This window comes from Amborella trichopoda, chromosome 8, assembly GCF_054954075.1.
Source record: "Amborella trichopoda isolate Santa Cruz 75 chromosome 8, AtrichopodaSantaCruz75HAP2 v2.0, whole genome shotgun sequence".
In the NCBI taxonomy this organism is placed as follows: domain Eukaryota; kingdom Viridiplantae; phylum Streptophyta; class Magnoliopsida; order Amborellales; family Amborellaceae; genus Amborella; species Amborella trichopoda.
The window spans coordinates 29658965-29680654 of NC_142343.1; the positions used below are offsets into that span (position 1 = coordinate 29658965).

At 42.4% G+C, this 21690-nt stretch overlaps 1 protein-coding gene across 2 annotated transcripts in view; it reads right to left on the reverse strand.

Annotated features, from left to right (window-relative positions):
- Window positions 1-21103, reverse strand: part of LOC18423679 (protein RETARDED ROOT GROWTH-LIKE) — a 30695-nt gene extending 9592 nt beyond the window's left edge. Inside the window, exons 1-5 of one of the 2 annotated variants that reach the window (XM_006828277.4) lie at window positions 20612-21103; window positions 20183-20294; window positions 13207-13369; window positions 10346-10494; window positions 10096-10247 (exon numbers count right to left, since the gene is read on the reverse strand). In XM_006828277.4, coding sequence (XP_006828340.3) covers window positions 10096-10247; window positions 10346-10494; window positions 13207-13369; window positions 20183-20294; window positions 20612-21087 — 1052 coding nt within the window. In that variant the 5' untranslated portion in view covers window positions 21088-21103. Of the gene's footprint in view, window positions 1-10095; window positions 10248-10345; window positions 10495-13206; window positions 13370-20182; window positions 20303-20611 lie in introns of both variants that reach the window. The other variant, XM_088873511.1, reaches the window with a different exon arrangement.
- Window positions 21104-21690: the final 587 nt, after the last annotated feature.

Genomic DNA, 21690 nt, shown 5'->3' on the forward strand with positions numbered 1-21690 from the left:
TTTTTACATGCTAACTGAGATGGAATAGATTGCTTTGTTTTACATGTTATAATGTTAATTATATTAAAGATTAGCAACAAACTCTTCTACTCTTTATCAGGCTATCAGGGGACTCAGAGTCTAAGACAGCTAATATATTGGAGATAATGGATAAAATTAAAATACCTACTATCAAATAAATCAAATCTATGTTTCTTAGGCATTAATATATTTTTCTAATTTTTTAGAATTTTTAAAATTTATTGACCGCGTTGGAGATGATACACCTACATCGGGACCGCATTGAGCCGCATCGGGTCTTGCTTTAACAACACTGAAGTGAGATCTGCCCGAGGTCTAACTGCAGGAGCCTAGGATCGCCAGGACTGCCACCAACTTGGGAGATCCAAATAACTATGGTTTGAATCCTAAACCAAGGCAAAGGAAGCTCAGTCTTTCTGGCCCAAGCCTGTTCCGAAATATCTTCCTTTGGTTCAATAAATCAGTATAATTAGGGGACTTTTAGGTTTCTAACCCAAAACCCCCTCCCCAATTAGAAATTGCTTTAGTACATTAGCATTCCATAGAATATTGAGTTTTCCCAGTTTGTCAATAAGAAGAGATTCCATGCACATATTATAACTATACATAGTCTTTCAGAAGGAGAAAGGTGCTGCCTACGTGGCCAGAAGTCCTGGCTACCTTTGTGGAAGCTTTATGAACGAGGCACCCCAGAAACAGCTATAGGGGCCAGTGTGCTTAGGGGGTTAGGATGCATGGCCCACCTTGCAAGATTGAGCCAAAGCACTAGGTACCCTCCAAGCTGCGCCTTAGCCAACTAGGCAAGCACCTAGAGTGCCACTAGTCCTAGGAGTTCCACTGGTCCTAGGCACCCGCCTAGGCCTAGGCGAAGCACCTAGGACCTTGACCTACCTCAAGGCATCAAGGCAAACCGCCTTCTTAAACACTGACAAGTGACAAACATAGTTGCAGGATTCTAACCCAAAAATAGAAGTTTATACATTATATAAGAGTACATTTGGCTGTAAATGAAAATCAATCACATTCTTCTTTAAATGTATATGGGCAAAAATAAATAATAAATAATAAAAATAAAGTGGAAGCCCACTGTACCATGTTCTCATGCCTCTGCCTCCTTCCCTCCCCGCTTTCAGCTGGAACCACATCTACGACTCGTATCCCAAAACCCATCTTCTCCAACCCCACCACGTGAATCATCCTCCTCCCCTTTTAACCTCCCAACAGAGTAGCAGGTTTGTGGCTCAGGAGACCACTAAGCCTAGCCAAAAGGCTTCTTTTGCTCAGGTCACCTCTGCGACCAAACCTACCCCTGCCTCCCCTCTGAAACCCCTTTTGCCCTCTCGGGACCTCCCTCGCTCCTCCTGCTCTCCTTTCCTTTCCTTCTACTTGTCCTCTTCTCCCGGGGAGACTGCATCTAATCGCTCTAAACTGTCTGCTGCTTCAATTGTGTCTTTCTCTCCTCGTCGTGACGACTTCAGAGGAATCGAGAGATGGGCTTGTAGATCCCTAAAGGAATCGAACCTACCCTGTAGACGCCTCTCAAATGGCGATTACTTGTTCTCCTTACCATCCCCCGCCAGAGCTCAACTTGCCTTACAGGATGCCTCCAACCTTTCTTTGAAAGGAGCCCACGCTTATCTTAGGGCTTGGTCTCCAGTTGAAGGCTCCTTCTGCAAACAAAGGGTCTGGCTCACCCTTCATCACATCCCCCTTCACGCGTGGTCACCTGAGTTTTCCGGCGGATTGGGAAAGCTTGTGGTTCTTTGATCTCCATTCACTGGATCTCCATGGAAACCTTACCGTTGGGATCCATTCGACTGCTCCTGGAAGTCCTAAGCACGAGCCGCATCCCTCAGTCGGTTGGATTGAAGTTGACAATCTGTATTACCGCGTCCCTATTTCGTGGTCCTCAGCCTCGCCTCCCTCCTCAAGATTCTTTCAACAAGCCGATCTTGCTTCTCCACCAGTTTCCTTACCGGAAAACCATGACCAGGCTTGGACTATGGTACTCAAGAAGAAACGGCAATGGTAGCGACCCTGTAGACGACCCCCCGACCCGGCCCAATCCAATTCAGCTGGCCCTCCACTCTCCAGCAAGAATCTCTCCTTCTGGCGTCCTCGGGCTCCACGCTCCTCCCCTTCTACTCTAACCATGGGTCAGTGGTGTGACCTGAGACCCAGTGATTTAGTTAGGATTAGGTCACCCTCAGCTACAACCCGTGATTACATCGTTGTCCCATCGACCAGATAAAGAAGTGCTCGAGGACACCTCTCCTTCTCTTCTACCTTCGGGCCTTGCCAACCGACCCGGCCCATTGAACGTCTTATCCCCGCTCTCCTCTCTCACCGACCTATCTCCCTTCTCTCTCTCATCATTACCTCCCTGCCCCCCCTCGTCTCCCCCGTCCACATGTCCCCTCGAGCCCCTCGTTGTACCCCTCCCTTCGTTTGAAAAGGCAGAAGGCCCTCATCCCGTGCAGCAAACGCCTCCTCCCTCCTGCAGGCACGTCTCCCCTCCGTCGCCCTCGCTGTCCTCTTCTCCCTTGCAGCAGGGACACCATCCCTGACGATGCCGGGGGCATCAATACCATCGCCGCCTGGTCCATCTTTTGCGCCTCCTTCTCTGGCTCTCTCTGATCCTGCTCTGGCCCTCTCGGTTCCCCAGCTGTTGGCATGCTGCTCTCCACCCACCACAACCATTCCCCTTCCATCCTCTGGTGCTTCTGAGCTTCCCTCTCGGCTGCACCCTCCCCCCTTGAGGGTGGCTCCCCCCCCCTTGAGGGTGGCTCCCCCCCTCTCTCTAACTCGTTGCCTTTCCTCGATACCCATGTTGTTACCCCTTCGTACTGCTCTTTGTTTTCCTCTTCCCCCTCTGATACCATGTCTTCCTGTACCCCTCCCTTCCTCCACCCGCAGGTTGACCCCTCCCCTGTGCCCCACACCTCTTTTCTGAAGGCCGCTCTCCTTTCCCCACCCTCCCCTTTTTCTCTCACCTTCTTCCCTATCAACCTAGGTGACTTATCCATGTCTTCGGAAGATAATCACTCCAACAGGTTCTTTCACAAGGATCTTATCCCTCTAGGAATTGTTGTAGCTCACTCTTTGAACCACTCCCCCCCTGACCCAGCGCATGTGTCTTCCCTATTAGCCCTTCATCTTTCCTTTACCCCTCACCTCGTTCATATCCACAGGGTTAACACCATCCATGTTTCCTGGCCCCCCCTCTCCCTTGCTTTTTTCAGGCTTCTCTGCCATACAAACGCACCACTACCTTACTTATCTAACCTTTGTCCCTTCCTTCTCTCTCTCTTACCTTCCCCAAGCTTTCTTACCCCCTTCAGTATACCCCACCACTCCATCTCCCCTGGCCAGTCAAGCCTATTCCCTCATTGTCCCTCAGCCAGCAGGCCCTCAGCCAGACCCTTCTCTGCCTTCTCCCACCCCTCTTACTACTCCCTCTCTCCCTATTTCCTCCCTCCCACACTCTGACGACTTGTCGTCTCTTCCCCCTGACCTCTACCCCTCCAGCCCCTCTCCCCCTGTGGCTGTAGCAGAGATGGAGCTTCCGGTGCTTGCAACGTCTTCAGTCTCTCCCTCCCAAGCTCTTTTAGAAGCCAAGGAGGTCAACAGGGATGTCCAATACGAAGGGGTTGACTCAACTTTGGTAGCATCAGATTCAGAGTTCACCGATATTTCATCGACCCCCATCTCTCCCTTCCAGGTATCCGATGAAGCCGAGGAGGTCGACAGGGATGGGAAATTGCATTGACAGAAGAATGAGAGAGATGTACAGGATCATGGATTTCAAGCATGATGGACTAGAAAGACTGGCACACAGGTTTATCACAACTAACGTAGAAAGTAGATTACAGGTGAGATATAAAGGCCAACGAGAACTCTATAATCTATTCTCCTCCTTGCCTTTTGAAGGAGAGCCCCTTGCTAGCTCTTCCGGCCCCCTCTCCATGGTTTGGCCAAGGAGGTCTCCTAGACTGGCCTCCGTCCCCTCTTCTTCATCACCTAAGCTATGAAGTTCCTCGTTTGGAAAATAAGAGGGCTAGGACAATCCTCCAAGAAGAGTGTTGTTAAAGATCTCACTTCAAAACTCTGCCCTTCTATTCTCGACCTCCTTGAAACCAAACTCCCTGAACCTAATCTTCAACTCGTCCGTCAAGTTTGGGTGAGAAGATCTAGTCAGTGGGTGTCCCTACCTGCTATCGGGGCTTCAGGAGGAATTTGGATAGTCCACGATATCTCTGATTTCACCCTTAACTCGTACTTCATAGGGCTTTACTCTATAACTATACTCCTTTTCAGTATCTCGGACGGGACCCCTTTTAAATTTACGACAGTCAATGGCCCAACCTCTTCTTCCCTCAGGAGTAGACTTTCGTCCGAACTGGGACATGTAGCCACCCTGCCACACCCCATTTGGTGCTTGGGAGGGGATTTCAATGTCACCCGTTGGCCCCATGAGAGAAATTCCTCAAACTCGATTTCTCCCGATATGTGGGATTTCTCTGACTTCATCAACCGGACGGAGCTCGTAGACATTCCCCTCCAGGGAAGTCGTTTCACTTGGTCTAACCACGCTTCCAACCCTACTCTCTCAAAATTAGATAGGTTCCTCCTGTCCCTGGAGTGGGAGGACCATTTTCTTAGATAGTCATCTCTAGCCCTTCCAAAATCCACCTCGGACCATTGCCCCATTTTACTCGACACAGCTACCGCTCTAAGAGGTCCCAGGCCCTTCAGACTTGAACTCCACTGGCTCCTAGAAAAGGACTTTCATACCCTCCTTCATACCTGGTGGAACTCCTCTGCCTCTCAGGTCTCGGGCAGGGCAGGGTATATCATCCAGACCAAACTTCAAATCCTTAAAACCTCGATCAAATATTGGAGTCTTTCCATCCCTGGCAATTTTTCCCAACTCAAGTCCTCACTGTTGAATTCCATCCAAGAGTTTGATCGGCTGGAGGAGACTAGGCCTTTGGAACCCATTGAGATAGACCTCCGTTCTAAGTCTAAACTTGAGTACCTTTCAACTCTCACAAAAGAAGACATCTACTGGTTTCAGAGATCTAGAATCACTTGGTTGAAAGCAGGTGATCAGAATACTGCCTTTTTACATAACATTGCAAATTGTCGCAGGAGAGACAATTCAATTTCGATGATTAAGGTCAATAACAGACACCTCACTCAACCTGCTTAGATAGAGCAGGCAATTTTAGAGTTCTTCCAGACTCTTTACTCTGCCCCTTTGAGCCGTAGACCGAGAATGTCTTCCCTTGATTTTTTTACCCTCTCATAAGAAAAGGTTGTTTAGCTCGAGCAACAGTTCAGAGAGGAAGAAATTTTTTTAGCTCTCAATGCTCTAGCCAAGACAAGGCACGGGGCCCTAATGGATTCCCGATTGCTCCTTTCAAGGAGTCCTGGGACACCTTTCGTCCTGAATTCCTTAAATTCTTCGAGGAATTCTTCCAAAGGGGCACTCTGCACAAAGCCATTAATGCAACCTTCATAGCTCTAGTTCCCAAGAAAGAAGGTGCTGAGGAAATCGAAGATTTCAGCCCCATTAGTCTCCTGAATTCCTCGTACAAGATCCTAGCTACAGTCCTAGCCTCCAGACTCCAACAGGCCCTTCCCTCAGTTATCTCTTCAACATAATCTGCATTTCTCAAAGATAGACAGATTCTTCATGGGGCCTTAGTAGCTAATGAGTGTATCCACTCGAGGCACCTAGCTAAGAAACCATGCCTTATTTTCAAAATTGATTGGGAAAAGGCTTTTGACCATGCGGACTAGTCAATTATTGACGAGACGATGGCTAGAATGGGGTTCCGATATAAATGGAGAATGTGGATGCGTGGTTGCTACTCACATCCACATTTCTCAATTTTTATCAACAGAACCCCTAAGGGTTTTTTCCCTTCTTCTAGGGGTCTCCGCCTAGGAGACCCACTTTCCCCTTTCCTCTTTCCTATCGCGGCGGAGGTCTTCAGTCGCTCAATCTCCCGGCTCTACGAGACTGGTTTGTTGTCGAGCTTCAAGAGTAGTTCACTAGGACCAATGGTGTCTCATCTGCAATATGCAGACGACACCTTGGTGTTTATTGATGCCTCCTGCAACGAAGTTGGAACCCTCAAACTCTTCCTTAGGTGCTTCCAATCAGCGACTGGGTTCAAAGTCAACTTCGAAAAATTAAAAATGTTGGGTGTAGCCCTTTCATCAGCAGAGGTCAAGTCCTTCATGTGGGAATGTAAAGTAGAAGACTTACCGACTTCTTATCTATGCCTACCTTTGGGATTGGGTAAACCCAAAAAAAGACAATGGTCACAGGTCCTAGACAAAGTAGACAGGCGTCTAGCTGGGTGGAAGGGTAGATTTCTCTCTTTGGCATGTAGAAAGACTTTGATCAATGCTATCATTGCCAACTCCCCGGTCTACCTCATGTCCCTATTCCACATGCCAGCCCAAGTTGCCAATCGACTTGACTAGATCATCTGTAATTTTCTTTGGTCGAGCCAGGCGGATAATACAAAGTTCCATCTTGTAGCATGGAATAACATTTGCCTACCCAAGCAGCAAGGAGGACTTGGCATCCGTATTCTTCGAAGACATAACCAGGCACTCCTAGGGAAATGGTGGTGGCGTCTAGCCACCCAGCCGAACTCCCTTTGGGCTCAAATTCTACGGAAAAAGTATCACATCCCAGATGGTGCCTGGCTGCCCTCTAGAAGTCACTGGCACAATGCTTCAGGGGCCTGGAGATCTTTAGTTTCGGCCCTTTCACAGTTCAGAAAGTTCATTAGATAACATCCTAGAGAGGGCTATAGAGTGAGATTCGGGTCTAACTTGTGGTTAGAACCCTCCACTTTGAAAGAGTTGTTCCCTACCCTCTACTCTCTGGCTCTAAACAAAGATTCTTCAGTTGCAGAGGAGATGGTCCTAACAGGGGGTCGGAGAGTATGGAACCCTTCCTTCCGTAGGAATCTTACTGATGAGGAATTTAACCATTTTCAGTCTCTCTCAACCTCTCTTCACTCCCACTTTCTAGCGCCTCAAGGAAGTGATGCTATCTTCTGGAGGCTAGCTCCATCTGGCATTTTAGCTCCATCTGGCATTTTTTCGGTAGCTTCTTTCTACAAAGGATTAATCCTACCTCCTACTCTTCCGGCTAACCCAACTGCTATCGAATCCAAAGTTTGGGCCACCATTGCTCCTCCAAAAGTCCAAACCTTCAACTGGCCAGCCTGCTCCCATAGAGCACTCACCGTGGACCAACTTCAAAGGAGAGGAATCCCACTTCCCAACAGATGTGCTCTATGCTTATGTGAGGAGGAATCGAACCAACATTTGTTTATTTTCTGTGACTTTACTTTCGATCTTTGGGGTAAAGTATTGCAACTTTTTGGCATTCAATGGGTTACTCCCCCCTTCGGTCCAGGCCTTTATCTCTTACGATTGGGCAAAGGCAGGAAGATTGCTATGGAAGGCAACAGTTGCAGCAACCATATGGTTCATTTGGTTGGAAACGAATCTTAGAATCTTCCAAGGCGTTAAGCTACACACAACAGCTCTCTTCCACAAGATTATCTCGTTGCTTACTTTTTGGGTCTCCAATCACAAGGTTTTCTCGGGCATCCCTAGGTATTTTGTCCTCACCCAATGGACCAATCTTCTTCACCACCAACCGAGAGTGGCGACCAAAAATCAAACCTGGCAACCACCGCCCCAAGGAAGCATCAAACTGAATTTCGATGGGTGCTCCTTAAGGAACCCTGGCTCGGCAAGGGTCGAGGGGGTCTTTCAAGATCACCAAAGCAATGTCCTTTTAACCTTCTCAGAGATATAGGTATAAAGGACTCCAATCATGCCGAAGCTCTAGCCCTAATAACTGGCTTAAAACTCTTTGATCCTTCTTGGGGCCTTATTCTGCTAGTAGAAGGGGCTTCCTATAATGTTATCTCCTGGGCAAGGAGAACGAGCTCTCCACCATGGTACATAGCCTCATTGTTTGATGAAATTGACCATATATGCAAGGATATGGACGTCTCCTAGAGGCATATTTGGAGAATGTCCAATGACTTTGCTGACATATTGGCGAAAGAGGGTGCTAGAAGCCAGGGCCAAGGACCAACGCTACCCGGGTCCGACTCCTTTTTTGCTCAGGACAAAGGTCTCTCAACTTAGTATGGCTCGCTTTTTTGGTTTTTTCCACTCAATGTATTTTTGCAAAAGCTTACTGCATATCGTTGTAATTGGGTGGCCTTATAAGCCCTCTTTGTATATGGTAGGCTAGCAATTTTTATCGAGTCACCCTTCTCTAGGGTGATCTCCTACCTCTTTGTAACTTTCGACAGCAATACAATGTTAACATTTATCAAAAAAATAATAATTATCTGTAGTTGAGGAAATAGATCTGTGCTTGAGGGTTGTTTGTCTGCCATTTGACTCTCAATGAAAAATTGGCAAAATTCACTAAAATTTTGAGTAGTGAAATTTACTGAAATTAAAAAAAAAAAACAACCCTCTCTCTCTCTCTCTCTCTCTGACACCAAAAAAAACTCAGCCTCTCCCACCTTCATCTCTCTCTCTCTACAACCTCCCCCTCCATTAAAACTGCACCTCTCTCTAAAATCCTATCTCTCTTATCTCTCTCTCAAACTCCCCTCTCATGTTCCTACGACCTCCCCTATGCTGCACTCTGCGCACAGCCAACTGCATCCAATCAATCAACTCCATCCATGAGGCTCTACTAAAGCCAAAACACAGGAAAGCTATGACACAAGGAAACAATCACTCTGCTTTTGCAATCGCTTTCCCTCGGCTACTATACTCTGCCAACTAAACAATTAGGCAGCCAAATGAGCAAAACCAGTCACGATAAGGTTCTTTCCAGGTGGTAGTTTGGTGATGATGGGCGCTTTCTTTTGGGATTTTGAGTAGTTGGGGTTGTTGCTTTGCTCCAAGAATGTATGGTGGCAGGGTAGTGATCGGTTCAAGTTATTATGTCTTCCATCCATTCAAAAAAGCAAACCAGTCAAGATGGAGGTTCACTGAAGGTACGCAAATTGAAGTAAAGCCAGTTATGATGGAGGGTTCACTAACGGGACCCAATATGAAGCAAAGCCAATCAAGATGTAAAGTTCACTGAAGGGACCCAAATTGCTTTCCCTCACTGCAGCAAAAACAGCGAAAGGATTCACTGAAGGGACCCAAGTTGCTTTCCCTCGCTGAAGCAACACCAGCCAAAGGATCCGAATTGAAAATGTCAATCTCTTCAAACACCCAAGTTGAACCCCCAAATTAGTAACATATAGTTTATAAATAGCCAAACTTCAAACCCTCACATCCAACAATGGCTAATTCCATGAACCCTAATCTGAGAGCAATCCGCAGATCTTGTTGCCTGGCTGAGATTGCAGTTCCGTGAGAGACGCGAGATGAAAGCCCTAATTCCAGAGGTAGAAAGAGGAAGAAAGAAATAATGGAGATTTTGTGGGCCTTAGAGACAGAAGAGAGGCAGAAGAGAGAGATGGGGGCCCTAATTGTAGAAACAGAGAGAAAGGAATGGTGAGATGAGAGATAGCTTTTGAGCGGAAGGGGTAGAGGGAGAGTGAGTGACAGCGGTTGGGTCCATCATGGGCTTTTCTGGAGAGAGAGTGAGTGAATGACAGCTTTTGGGTCCATCATGGGCTTTTGTAGAGAGAGTTGGGGACGAATAGAGGGAGGGAGTGAGAGAGAGAGAGACAGAAGCAATTTGGGGATGAAAAAACGAAGAGGTCATACCCTCTTTTCCTTTCATCCGTGATTTCGCCCTCAAACCATGGATAGGATTTTATTTGTCATGGGCATCCACATGTGCTCTATACGATAAATTACCTTTATATTTGTCATCCATCGTTTGCAGTGGAATCTAAACATGCCCTAAAGTTGTTCACATTTACATTTTCTGAGCTTAGCAGATATAATAAGCCCAAAAAATAATAGTAGTAATAATAATCAGTAAACCATAACGTCATGTTATAAGTCAAAATATGAATAGTAGAGATCTATTCCAACATACATTACCTCTCAAAGAGTCCCAGTTTGAGAATTACATCAGCTAGATTAGTATTGGCCTTCCCCACTAGTTGAAAAAGTTTCTTCCTCTGCATGGTGAAAGTTCCTGTTTTCTCCATGCCTCGATTAATATCTGTGAATTCTGCAACCATCCCATCCACCTAAGAAAGAAAAATTAAATGTTAAAATGATTATGGTACTATTAGGCTCATCAAGTGTTGTAAAACTTCTGAATTTGTAAAAATGTGTCCGAAATCACCTGACGAACATAGTAATCAAGTGCAATGCTTTGGCCAAGAACACTACCGATTGTGCGAATTCCATCAATATTGAGATTTTTTAGCATTATGTAATCAAGCCCTCCTTGCATCCATGTCTCCAGAGTTGGCTTCTCTACAACGGCATAATCTATCACAGCAATCATGTGCGACAAATCCTTTATTAAAGTATATAAGAGAACCATAAATTATGGCTCTCAAATCCACGTTCATAAAGACAAACGAGAAGAAAAGAAATATTGTGAGAATGACATTGATGCCTTTTAATTTCTTTCCCTTTACCTGATTGAAGAACAACTGTTAAAAATGATGAAAAGCTTCAAGCAGAGGAGTCTTCGAAAAGTTTTAGCTACATGTCTTCACTATCTGTAATTTCAGAGTCAGATCTTATGTCTTTCTTGCTAGATCATTAGCCATTATAACCCCAGCATTTGAATTGACTCTCAATGCTTTAAAAAGCGGACCACCCAGCACTTAGGTGGTCCAAAAGGCCTGGACGCCTCGCCCAGGCCTAGGTGCCCAAATTAGGCCTGGGTGGCCGCCTAGGGCTTGTGCCCTGCCCAGGGTGGAAATGCCCCTCGTTGAGGGCATTTTTTGTTTTTTTTTTCTAATACTAAAGGGGGAAAATCGTGGGTTTTAGGTTGATTTGAAACCTAAACCCCATTAGAGCCTATTTTATAAAGAGAAAAACCCCCAAAAAAACTAGTTTTTGGTGATTTCTATAGGATCGATGGGTTTCTCAAAGTTACAAGAAATTGATCTAAGCATCACCCATTATATTAGATTTTGTGGACTATCAGACTATAGTCTCATGGAGTATGGAGGAGTGCGTGTTATGTGGACTGTGTACTCTACATTTGATGTGCCCTAAATCCCTAACGCTTATGTGTTATGCAGTTACACTTATACTATTAGACAATAGACACATTTTTCTTTCTACTGAACCGCCTAGGTTCTGAACGCCCGCCTAAGCACTGGGCAGCCTGGACCCCCCCAGCCGCCTAGGCACCGCCTAGTAGTTTTTTGAAACATTGTTGACTCCGAAATTAGATTGATACAATTAAGCAACTTTTTTGGATATTCAAGCAAAGGAAAAAAGCTAATCATTAATTCAGTAAAATGAAAGAGTAAAAGTAGATATTTCATGACCAGTAAACAATGGACAGAATGATTTTAATGAAGAACAGTTAAACAAGAAAATTTCATATTTTCTTAAAGTCCCATATTATAGCATCCCAAAGAATAATAAGCATCCCAAAGAAGAATAAGCAAAGCAAAGATTAGCATTAACAACCATCGTAACCAAACAAAAAGGCTGCTTCACCAGAAAAGTTGCCCTTGGCAACTGATAAAACTAGAAAGAATTGAAAACAAAACAAACTGATGAAATACTCCCATAAACGCCAGATGAACTTGGCGAGTTACCATTTCTATTGAATTTTTACTATATTCCTAGCAAAGTCAACTTTCTACTTAGCACTATGTAATTTCAGTGCCTTCTTAAATCTCGCCTGAGTTTACAAGCAAATTGAGTTTCCATAGGAGTCCCAAACAAGATTATAAAAATAGCATCTCCATCTTTCTTTTCTTAATTTGATTACTAAGAAAAATTTATCATGACAGTACAACGAACCAAAAGAGTGATAGTTTGACCACCAATAAAATGGATCTAGAAACCTGATAGGATGTCTTTTTCAGGCAGCAGCACGACTCTTAGAAGCAAAAATGTTTGATTCCAGTTTGTCTTGTGAAATGATACTTTGTTACACCTGTAAGACTAATGAGAAAATGGATTGATGCATCAATGAACTAAGTATGAAAATGGAGTCATCAGACTGGTCTATGGAAAGTACGTGACAGTTGCCATGGAAAATTTTGGAAAAACTCAAGGGTGTTGGTGGGCTATGATGTGACATCTAGCAAATCTTGCCACAAGTTGAGAGAACGACTCACAAGTTATTAATGCATAGAACATAATAAAACATGAAGAAGATTTGAAAACAAAGACAGTGGAGCAATGCTGATGAGAATAATGCAGAACATCAAATGGATCAGTTCATAAATTTGAATGAAATCTTTCTACCTACAATATAACTGCATCAAATACTAGAAAAGAAAGAAATTCTACTATTTCAAAAGGTTGATTAGCCTCTTCCCTGTCCACCATGTAGGCTTCCCTGATCTCCACTTCAAGAGATAGTTATCTGGAGGTCTAAAAATCAAGTACATCGCTAGGTAGCAGAATTGATCGCCACAAAGCATACCATGTTATCAAGGCTATAATAAAATATGGGCTTAACCATGATGATACATCAAGCTTAGTTCTCAAAGCTACCATTATAAGGACTATCCTAAAGGTTTCTCATTCAAATTGGTTTCCCTTTTCCTATTTATGTAAGGTCTCTAAAGAAATATACAGGTCTTATTCTCAAGGTTCTCAGCATCCAAATCATTCAAACCATGGTTTGCAAGCTTCAAAAAGCTCTCTATAGGCCCGAGCAGGTACCTTGGACCTGGTACATGATTAAAAAAACAAGGCAACTCATTGAAAAGGATCTTCCAAATTTGATAAAGTATTCATGACAACTAACGATCAAAGAAATCCCTATGAGAAACAACTGTCCCTCGGAAGTGGAAAGAATTCACCAGAGTCAAGATGAGGGCTGCTAAGATCTGTTTATCCTTAGCTCCCATGCATATGACACTGTGGTCAAATGGAGTATTCATCCATTATGTTTTAGAAGGAAATATCCCAAATATAATAAATTTCAATAGGTGATTCCTTAGGGTCTGCGACAACCAAAACATATCAATAACAGAAGACTGTAAAATAAAAATATACCATCCTTCCTCATCTCCGGGAGAATTCCAGAAGCATGCTTCTTAACAATTTCAAGATATCCGTCAACTTCATGATCAGCAACATTGAATAAGACAATGGAACCATAATGGAAAACTACCATATAGCAGTAGCTGCTCCCATTATCGATGCTGGCCTCCAAACCCTAAGACAAATATAATCATATAATCTGAATATTGATCATAATACCTAAACCAACAAGTAAATTTCTTCTACACGAAAAGACTCTTTTTTATCAACTTTTGCATGATTAAAATAATTCTGAAAAGCAAAAGAAATACAAACATACGGAAATAGTTTAGGGCTATCATGAACAAAAACCAGCAATTGCATAAAAAAACCTTGATTACAAGGAAGGCCCATACAGTTCAGCTCTCAGAAGAGAATATATTTTACAACAAAAATGGAACCTGCAAACATTCCTAACCATGCCATCCAATAAAAACATCTAGTAAAAGAACAGGGGGACCTTACTAGATCTCCTGTCAAGAAGTCAGAACATTCTTATGAGTCCGTTGAGTCACATAGTTATACTGATGACATATATCGGTTTATGAGAAGGATCTAAGATAGAATAGCTGATAGGAGAAGGCCAAAAATTGGGAGAAGCAATAAATAATTTTATAAAATCAACTTGGTGGTTGACACTTCCAATTGTTTTCACTTTTATCTAACACTTACCTGCAACCAATGATCGAAAAGTCATACACCTGGCTGCCAAGAGGGCCAGAAAAAACAAAATGCATAATAGCGGCCTAGGTAGCTATGTTCCTAGGCAGCGTCTAGATAATCTTGGACAAGGGCAGAAAAAGGAAACCCAGTTTTAGGAAAAGGTCATTAATCTCAAACCAAATGGACACCATTTGGGGATTTCTCTTTAATTTTCGATATGGGCATATGGCATTTGTGACTTTCACTGCATAGATTTTTTTTCTTTTCTTTAATAAGAGGGGACAATATATTAAGTAGTGAATTATGTTTTGCACTTTTGTTGCATTGTTGGGTTACAATATTGATTCCATACTAAACTTTGAGATTTTATTCATCCTTGGACAACTTGCTTTTTGAGAATTACTAAATACATTGTGCTTGAGTAAGCTTTACTTGCACGAATACTTATAAATGCTTGTTTTGTAAATGTCCTCCTTTTATTCGATTAGTTTGGTACAAGTTTAGTGCCTCACATCAAAAAATCCAGCTAATTGGGTATTTCCATATTTGTCTAATGAACTTATCTAGTTTCTTTATTGAATAATTGAAATTGATTTCTTGTATTGTATAGACCTAGACTTAAATTGGGTTACCTCATTTAATACTTCGATTTTGCATTTTTTCAGGTAAATTGATTAGGTGATACTATGGGTCGTGACAAATTGACAATGCCGTCAACTGGTTCATGTAGGCAAGTTGATCTAGGTTTGAAATATGGTTATTGTCCAAATCCAAATGACCAGAATGGGGTGGAGTGCAAATTATGTAAGAAGCCTCACAATGCCGGTATTAATAGATTAAAGAGACATTTGACCGGCATTAGAAGGGATGTGACTCCCTTCACTCAAGTGCCACATGAGATTAGGAGAGCGATGTTAGAGCACTTGCAGGGGTCAAAAAGAAGAAACAGGAGGCAATGAAAAAACTGATAGGGCTTGGGCAAAGGAGACCTCAAGCGGGGCCAATAGATTCTTACTTCCCACCCACCCTAATCCTTAAATTGCAGTGAGAGAAAGGGGGCAGACAACTACAGAGAGACACTTAAAGAAAGAAGATAGGGATAAGGTCTCTCTATTTGTAGCTAAATAGTTCTATCAAGAAGGCAGTCCATTTAATGCCGCTAACATGAGAGCTTCCTAAACATGTTGGAAGCAGTGAGTCAACTCAGGCTAGGGTATAAGGCCCCATCAGCTTATGAGCTCAATGAGCCACTGCTTAGAAAAAAGGAGGTGGAACTTACAAATAATTTTTTGAAGAACCATAGGGACGTGGGGATGAATAGCACCACTATGATTGATGAATGGACTAATAAGATAGATGTACGTATTATGAACTTGATCGTGAATTATCCATTAGCAACAATTTCTTCAGATCCATAGAGGCATCTAATAAGGTCCATGATTCGAGTTTTTTTTTTTTTTTTTTAAGTTAGTGGATTAGTGTATGGAAGAAGGGGGGGGATAACGTGGTCCAAGTAGACTGATATGGTTATAGGCCCCCTATGGCAGAGGGCTATGCGTCGCAATGCATAGACCCCAGGTTTGAGGCTATCAGGAGGGTAAAGGTGGTGATGACGATGTTGAAAAAAAAGATCTAAGTTTAATCTTGAGTTCTTAACTTCTAAAAATACTTATATTAATATGATGCCCATTCTCAATTGGCTAGGTCTTAACCATAATGGGGAAGTAAACAAATAACAGTATTGGTGAGGCCTGGGCTACTAGATTTGCCACCACCTATTTGTCTTTGTTATCCATATTGGAACAAAAAGAAAGGCATAGGGCCATGTTTGTTTCAGAAGATTGGACCAAAAGCGAGGACAAATGGGAAAGTAATGGTTAGTATTGTTTTCAACTCTCGTTTTTGGAATAGGGTTCAATCTGCCATAAGTGCTTTTGGCACATCGGTGAAGGTATTGTGGTTGGTGTATAGTGAGAAGGAAGGGGTAATTAATCACATTAATAAAGCAATGGAAGTTGCCAAAAATGAAATCAAGAAAATTTTGGCAATGATAAAAACCATAGTGGTTGGAAATACCTAGGAAACCCGAATTGTTTTAGGATTCAGAATCGTGGAATTGTGGCTAGCTAGAAGGTTCCTATATTCAGAATTGACGTCCGTGCAATAGGAATCGCGGGGAGTGAGATTCCTATCTTTTGGGAATCAAGAATTGACCAAAATGGAATTGAGATTCCGCCACATATGGAATCAAGATACTAACCTCCTTGAAATTGATGCACCATGGGAGGTTATCGACACTAACTCGGCCTTTGTTACACGCATCTTCAAAGAGACCTTGTGCAAGGGTGATGCTGCCGAAATGTCGCCGACCAAGTCTTGAGAGGGGGCAGCTCAAGGTTCATACACGAGCATGACAAGAGGGCTTGACTCCAAGTCCAAATTACCCTTCCTTAAAATTCTATCCCAAAATACCATTAGGAATTCCTAACTCCAAGAATCAAAAACTCCAAAAATCAAGGGAAAACGTGAACTACAGACTTCCGAACCGAAATATTCATGAGCTCATCCTCAAGAATTAGGAGGGTACACGGTCCTCTCGTGAGTGGTCGGCTTCTTTAGTCATCTGAGATTCCGCCTCATTCTAGACTGATAGCATGACAAAGTCTCAGCGAGAGGGCTTCCTCGGGTACCAAATGCCGGTGGTCTAAGGGGGTCCAAGTTCTGCCAGATCCGGGAGCGTCCCCCCCCCTCCCCCCTTTTTGTATTTGTTTCTCATAACAATAAAGTTGTCAGTTTTTGTCGTGTGCCTATGTTCTACATCCGCTTTACCTTGGGCATAATCCAATCAAAAGAGCACACACACGCACGGGATTCGAACCATACAATGCAATGCTGGCAATGCGACCGCATATGAAGGTGATGTGCCACATATGCGGGCACATCACATTTTCCACATAAAACAAAGCTTCACATAAAACACTTGGAGTATGTATTCTTCTTTCTTTTTTCTTATTATATGGATCTGTGAGAGAGAGAAGAACTCACATTGACCACTTGGAGTCTGCCAACGTTTTTCTTTATGTAGAAAGAGAGAGAGCATATGGCACCATAAGGTCCCATAGGTGGCTAGGTGGTCCCCCCAAGTACGTATCTTAATATGAAACCAAATAAGACCCCTCAGTTTGAAAAGCCCCCCGGGCCGCCCAAGCTAGTGAATTTTTTTGTTCACTAGATGTGATGTCATGTTTTGAGTCTTGTTGGTTTATGTATTTTGAGGTTTGTTGCCAATTTTTGCTTTTTTTGGTTTATGTATTTATTTCTGGTTAATGTATTTTTCTGGTTTATTTATTTCGTACATAAAGTGGTTGAGCAACAACTACAGCATGAAAAGAGTGGATCAGAAAACCAACTCGGTTTTATGCCAAGAAGATCAACAATTGAGGCTATCTTCCAACTTAAGCAACTGATTGAGAAGTCTAGGGATAAGGCAAAAGACCCCTATATGGCCTTTATTGATCTAGAAAAATCTTATGAAAGAGTACCTCGAGATTTAATTTGGTAGTTATTGGAAAAGACAAGAGTCCTCAAATACTATATCAACTTGGTGAGAGATATGTACAAGGAAGCACTAGCTAGAGTGCAAACAACTAGTGGAGAGACGAGTGAATTTTTCGTGACAGTAGGTCTACATCAGGGGTCTACATTGAGCCCATATCTCTTTGTCTTAGTTATGGACGACTTAACTAGGCACCTACAAGATGAGGTACCATGGTGTATGTTGTTCATGGACGACATAGTTTTGATTGATGAGATCCGTAGGGGTGTCAACACAAAATTAGAACTTAGAAAGGATGCTCAAGAATCTAAAGGTTTTAAAATTAGGGAGACTAAAACAGAGTATATGGAATACAAGTTTAGTAATAAGTTTAGTAATAATAGGAGTAGAGTCGAGAACGCAGTTAAGATTGACTACCAAGAATATCAAAAAGAGCAGCACTTTCGATATCTTGGGTCGACAATCTAGGAAAATTGAGAGATTGAAGAAGATGTCGCATAGAATTAGAGCTAGGTGGGCAAAGTGGAGATGTGAAACCTAAGTTTTACATGATTATCGCATACCAATGAAGTTGAAGGGTAAGTTATGTAGGACAATTGTGAGACCGTCTTTGCTTTATGGGGACGGAATGTTGGGCGTTCAATAAACAACATACCCATTGGATGAGTGTAGTTAAGATGAGGATGTTAAATGGATGAGTGGCAAGACAAGAAGGGATAGAATTTAAAATGAATACAATCGGGATAACTTAAGTCTGGCCCCAATAAGCAATAAGATGAGAGAAAGTAGACTTAGGTGGGCTGGCCATGTGCAGCACATGCCCAGTACGGCACCTGTTAGGAGGTGCAAGTTGGTTCAAGTGGAAGACTCAAAAAGGATAAGGGGTAGGCACAAGAGGACATGGTTGGAAATAGTGAGAAAAGATATGGGAACCTATGGCCACACTGAGAGTATGGCCCTTGATAGAGAAAAATGGCGTATCAGGATTCGTGTAACCGACCCCAAATAGTTGGAAAAAGACACTGTTGATGATAATGATATTCATGTATCTTGTATATGCATATGTGTGTATGTATCTATATATTTGTCAAAAGGTTCATTTGGGAGGTTTTGGGATCCAATCCAAGCCCCAACAAACACACCCTAGAGGGCCTAAACGCCTTAATTATGATTGGGCTGCCTAGGTTTCTATGTGCCCATCCAACCTCATAGGTCCTACATCCGAATTTTTTGAACATTAACAACCACACACTCAGCGGTGCTCCCAAGTAGCATCCCCACGAATATTTGTCGGCGATTCCTCATGTAAACGGCCTATTTTCCAACTCATCTCCTAGAGATGTTCTAGGCATTCCCAACAATTAAGGAATAAAAATACAAGATGTAATCATTTGAAACCATGAGATCAACATTTCAGCCTCATTCAGCAACTTCTTCATTTATTACTAGGAGGAGTTCTAGGGTTGATCTCCATAACTTCTTGGTTTTAAAGGCGGGGATTATGTTTACAACAGTTGGCAAAACATTTGGTCTGTCCATTTCCTGCTATTAAAATAACGTCATTTATACCCACCGTTGTTGGTTCTAAAGAATTATTTATGTTTACCACGTTACCAAAACATATCACTCATATTAGTAGATTATCTGTTCCTCAAAAAAGTACATATTTAATTTTATGGCATTGCTTTCACTTTTCATTTAATGATTGCAGCTAAGAACGATAGGGAGATTAACATCTTCCAGACTGATTCTAGTAGTAAATACATGTCGCAAGGACTTAATAATTTTCTTCAATATTGAGGGATGATTCACATATGATCTAATCGACTGACATCAAGGAAAAATGGCACAGATAAGTAGAAAAATATCATATAACATCATGTAAAGGAGATTATCAGCTCACTTTGATCACCCCTCTATTTATCATAACCTTTAAGGCTTTGGACAAAACAAGTTGTAACTTTTGTATGTAATTAACAAGATGCATAAACCCTTGCTCCACACATTCATGGTTGTACAAATGCTCCACTAGACATCAACAATAGCACTCGTTAGGAAGCATTTTCTTTTAATTAATTCTGACTTTTCCGGAGCTACCTATTGTAGCCTCCTCTCAGTATGTCAAACAGTAAAAGGATTAGCATAAAGGATCCAGCATCACATAACCACCCATCCCCAGCCATGTTACATCTCTAGAAAGCGCCTGTATATAAATATTACTTGATTGAATGTTTATAGCATCTCAATATTTCTCAGGGACTCTTCCCAATTTTTCTTACGAGACAACGGCCCAGGACTCTCAGCAACATGAAAGCAGTACATCAAAATACCGGACATCTATGGGAGATCTATAGATCCCAAACTTTATAGTAATTTGGCCAATCACAGAGTCCAAAAACTTGTGCATGACCAACGTAACAGGAAGAATCAGAATCGCTAATAACAGTAACTTCACTTCAACAAACAGTAAGTACGGACTTTCATCAGTTGTTGTGCCATTGTTTAACCAATCCATTCAATCTAGGAATTGGTCAATGGCATACCACATTTGACATAAAACATTGCAAGAAATGTACCCAAGCATTTTAACAGAAAAATATTAACCAATCAAAAAAAAAAAAAAAAAAAAGTTCAGGAGAAACAAAAAAAGAAAAAAAAAATAGAGCGCTAACAAAACAAAGGAGGGAGAAATTTAGAAGGCCCAATACTGTAAAGGAATAAGAAACTTACAGTGGGGTCAGAATTGAAATTAGAGTATCTCAGAACAATGTAATTTGTCGCTCTTGAACTTGGGGGTATCACATTGAAAGCATTCTCCGTCTGCAAGCTCCTCAGATCAATGCTGCATCTCTTACAACAAACGTTTCATCAGAAACCATTTCCAATTCAATCCTCTAAAAGGAAACATAAAACCATTCAGTTTTCCCAATATCCATCTTAATTATTTTATAATTCATTTTCAATTCCTTGCAGGAATCGGAAAAGTTAAAGAAAAATAAAATAACATAAAATAAAAATCTTTTCAATTCTTCTCAAACATTCTTTCACAAGTTGTTTTTAGATCCTTCAAAAGCTTGAAATAACCAGAAACCCCACAATTCTCCGACGAGCACTTTCAATTCTTTCACAAAATTAAGCTAACAAGGAGACAGAGCACACCTGGTACAGAGAAAATAGGCCTTGACAGGAATGAAACGGCTCTGTTTCTCTTGCTGAACCTCGAGCAAGTGCTCATGATAAACATCCAGACCATCAGAGCTCGAATTCGGGTCTTTCCATTCCAACTCGTGTGAGCTTGATGACACAGAAGAAAGAGAACGAAAGTCTCGAGCTCCATTCTTGAGAGACAAGAGAAGGACATTCAATCGGCAATGAGGAGTTGCAGAATAAATGAAGCTCCTAGTGAGGTATGAGATTTTCGGTTTGCAAAGGGGAGCTGGGGAAGGAAGGCGAGGGCCTGAAAACCTTAACTTTGCAGAGGAGGAGAGCATAACCCTAGACTGATAGTAAATGCAGCGGGCTCTCCACATTTCAAAGAGTAACACTGAGACCATGCGTCGGCCCGGTATGGCAAGAGAGAGAGCGAGAATTAAATTACATGACATGGCGGAAAGGAGTGAATCCATAGACTCCATACGCTACGATTTCATTTGTATGGTTCGGGAGGCGCACGAAAAAGTATGCGAAAGAATGGAACAGTTTTAATTTAAAAGCTCGTATCCTATGCTCCTTCGGGAGCATAGTTTACTTCTAGAAAAAAGTACAAAAGACCCTGTGACTACATTTTTCCATGCAACTTAACCCAACCAAAGTTTTTCTCTCTTCTTTCCCCAAAGTACATTTTACAAAATACCTCCAACCAAAACTTAACAAAAAAAACCTAAATTACTCTTCCTTACTTTTTACCTTGTTGAAACTACCTTCCCTTATTTTTACCTTACCGACACATCACTTTTCTATCCCATCAAAATAGGAGCTCTAGTACCCACACCTCTCCCTCCTCCAAAATAGGGACTCCAGCATTGTGTAAATGTGGTTCTGGAATAGAGTTCCGGTACTATGTAAAGTGCAGTCCGGCAATAGGGCTCTAGCATTGTGTAAAGTGCGGTCCGACAGTAGGGCTCCGATATTATGTACAGTGAGGTCCGACACACATCGACATTATGTAAAGTGAGGTCCGACAATTTCAAAGGGCGATCCGATAGTAAATGTTACTGGATTCCAGGACTCCAACACTA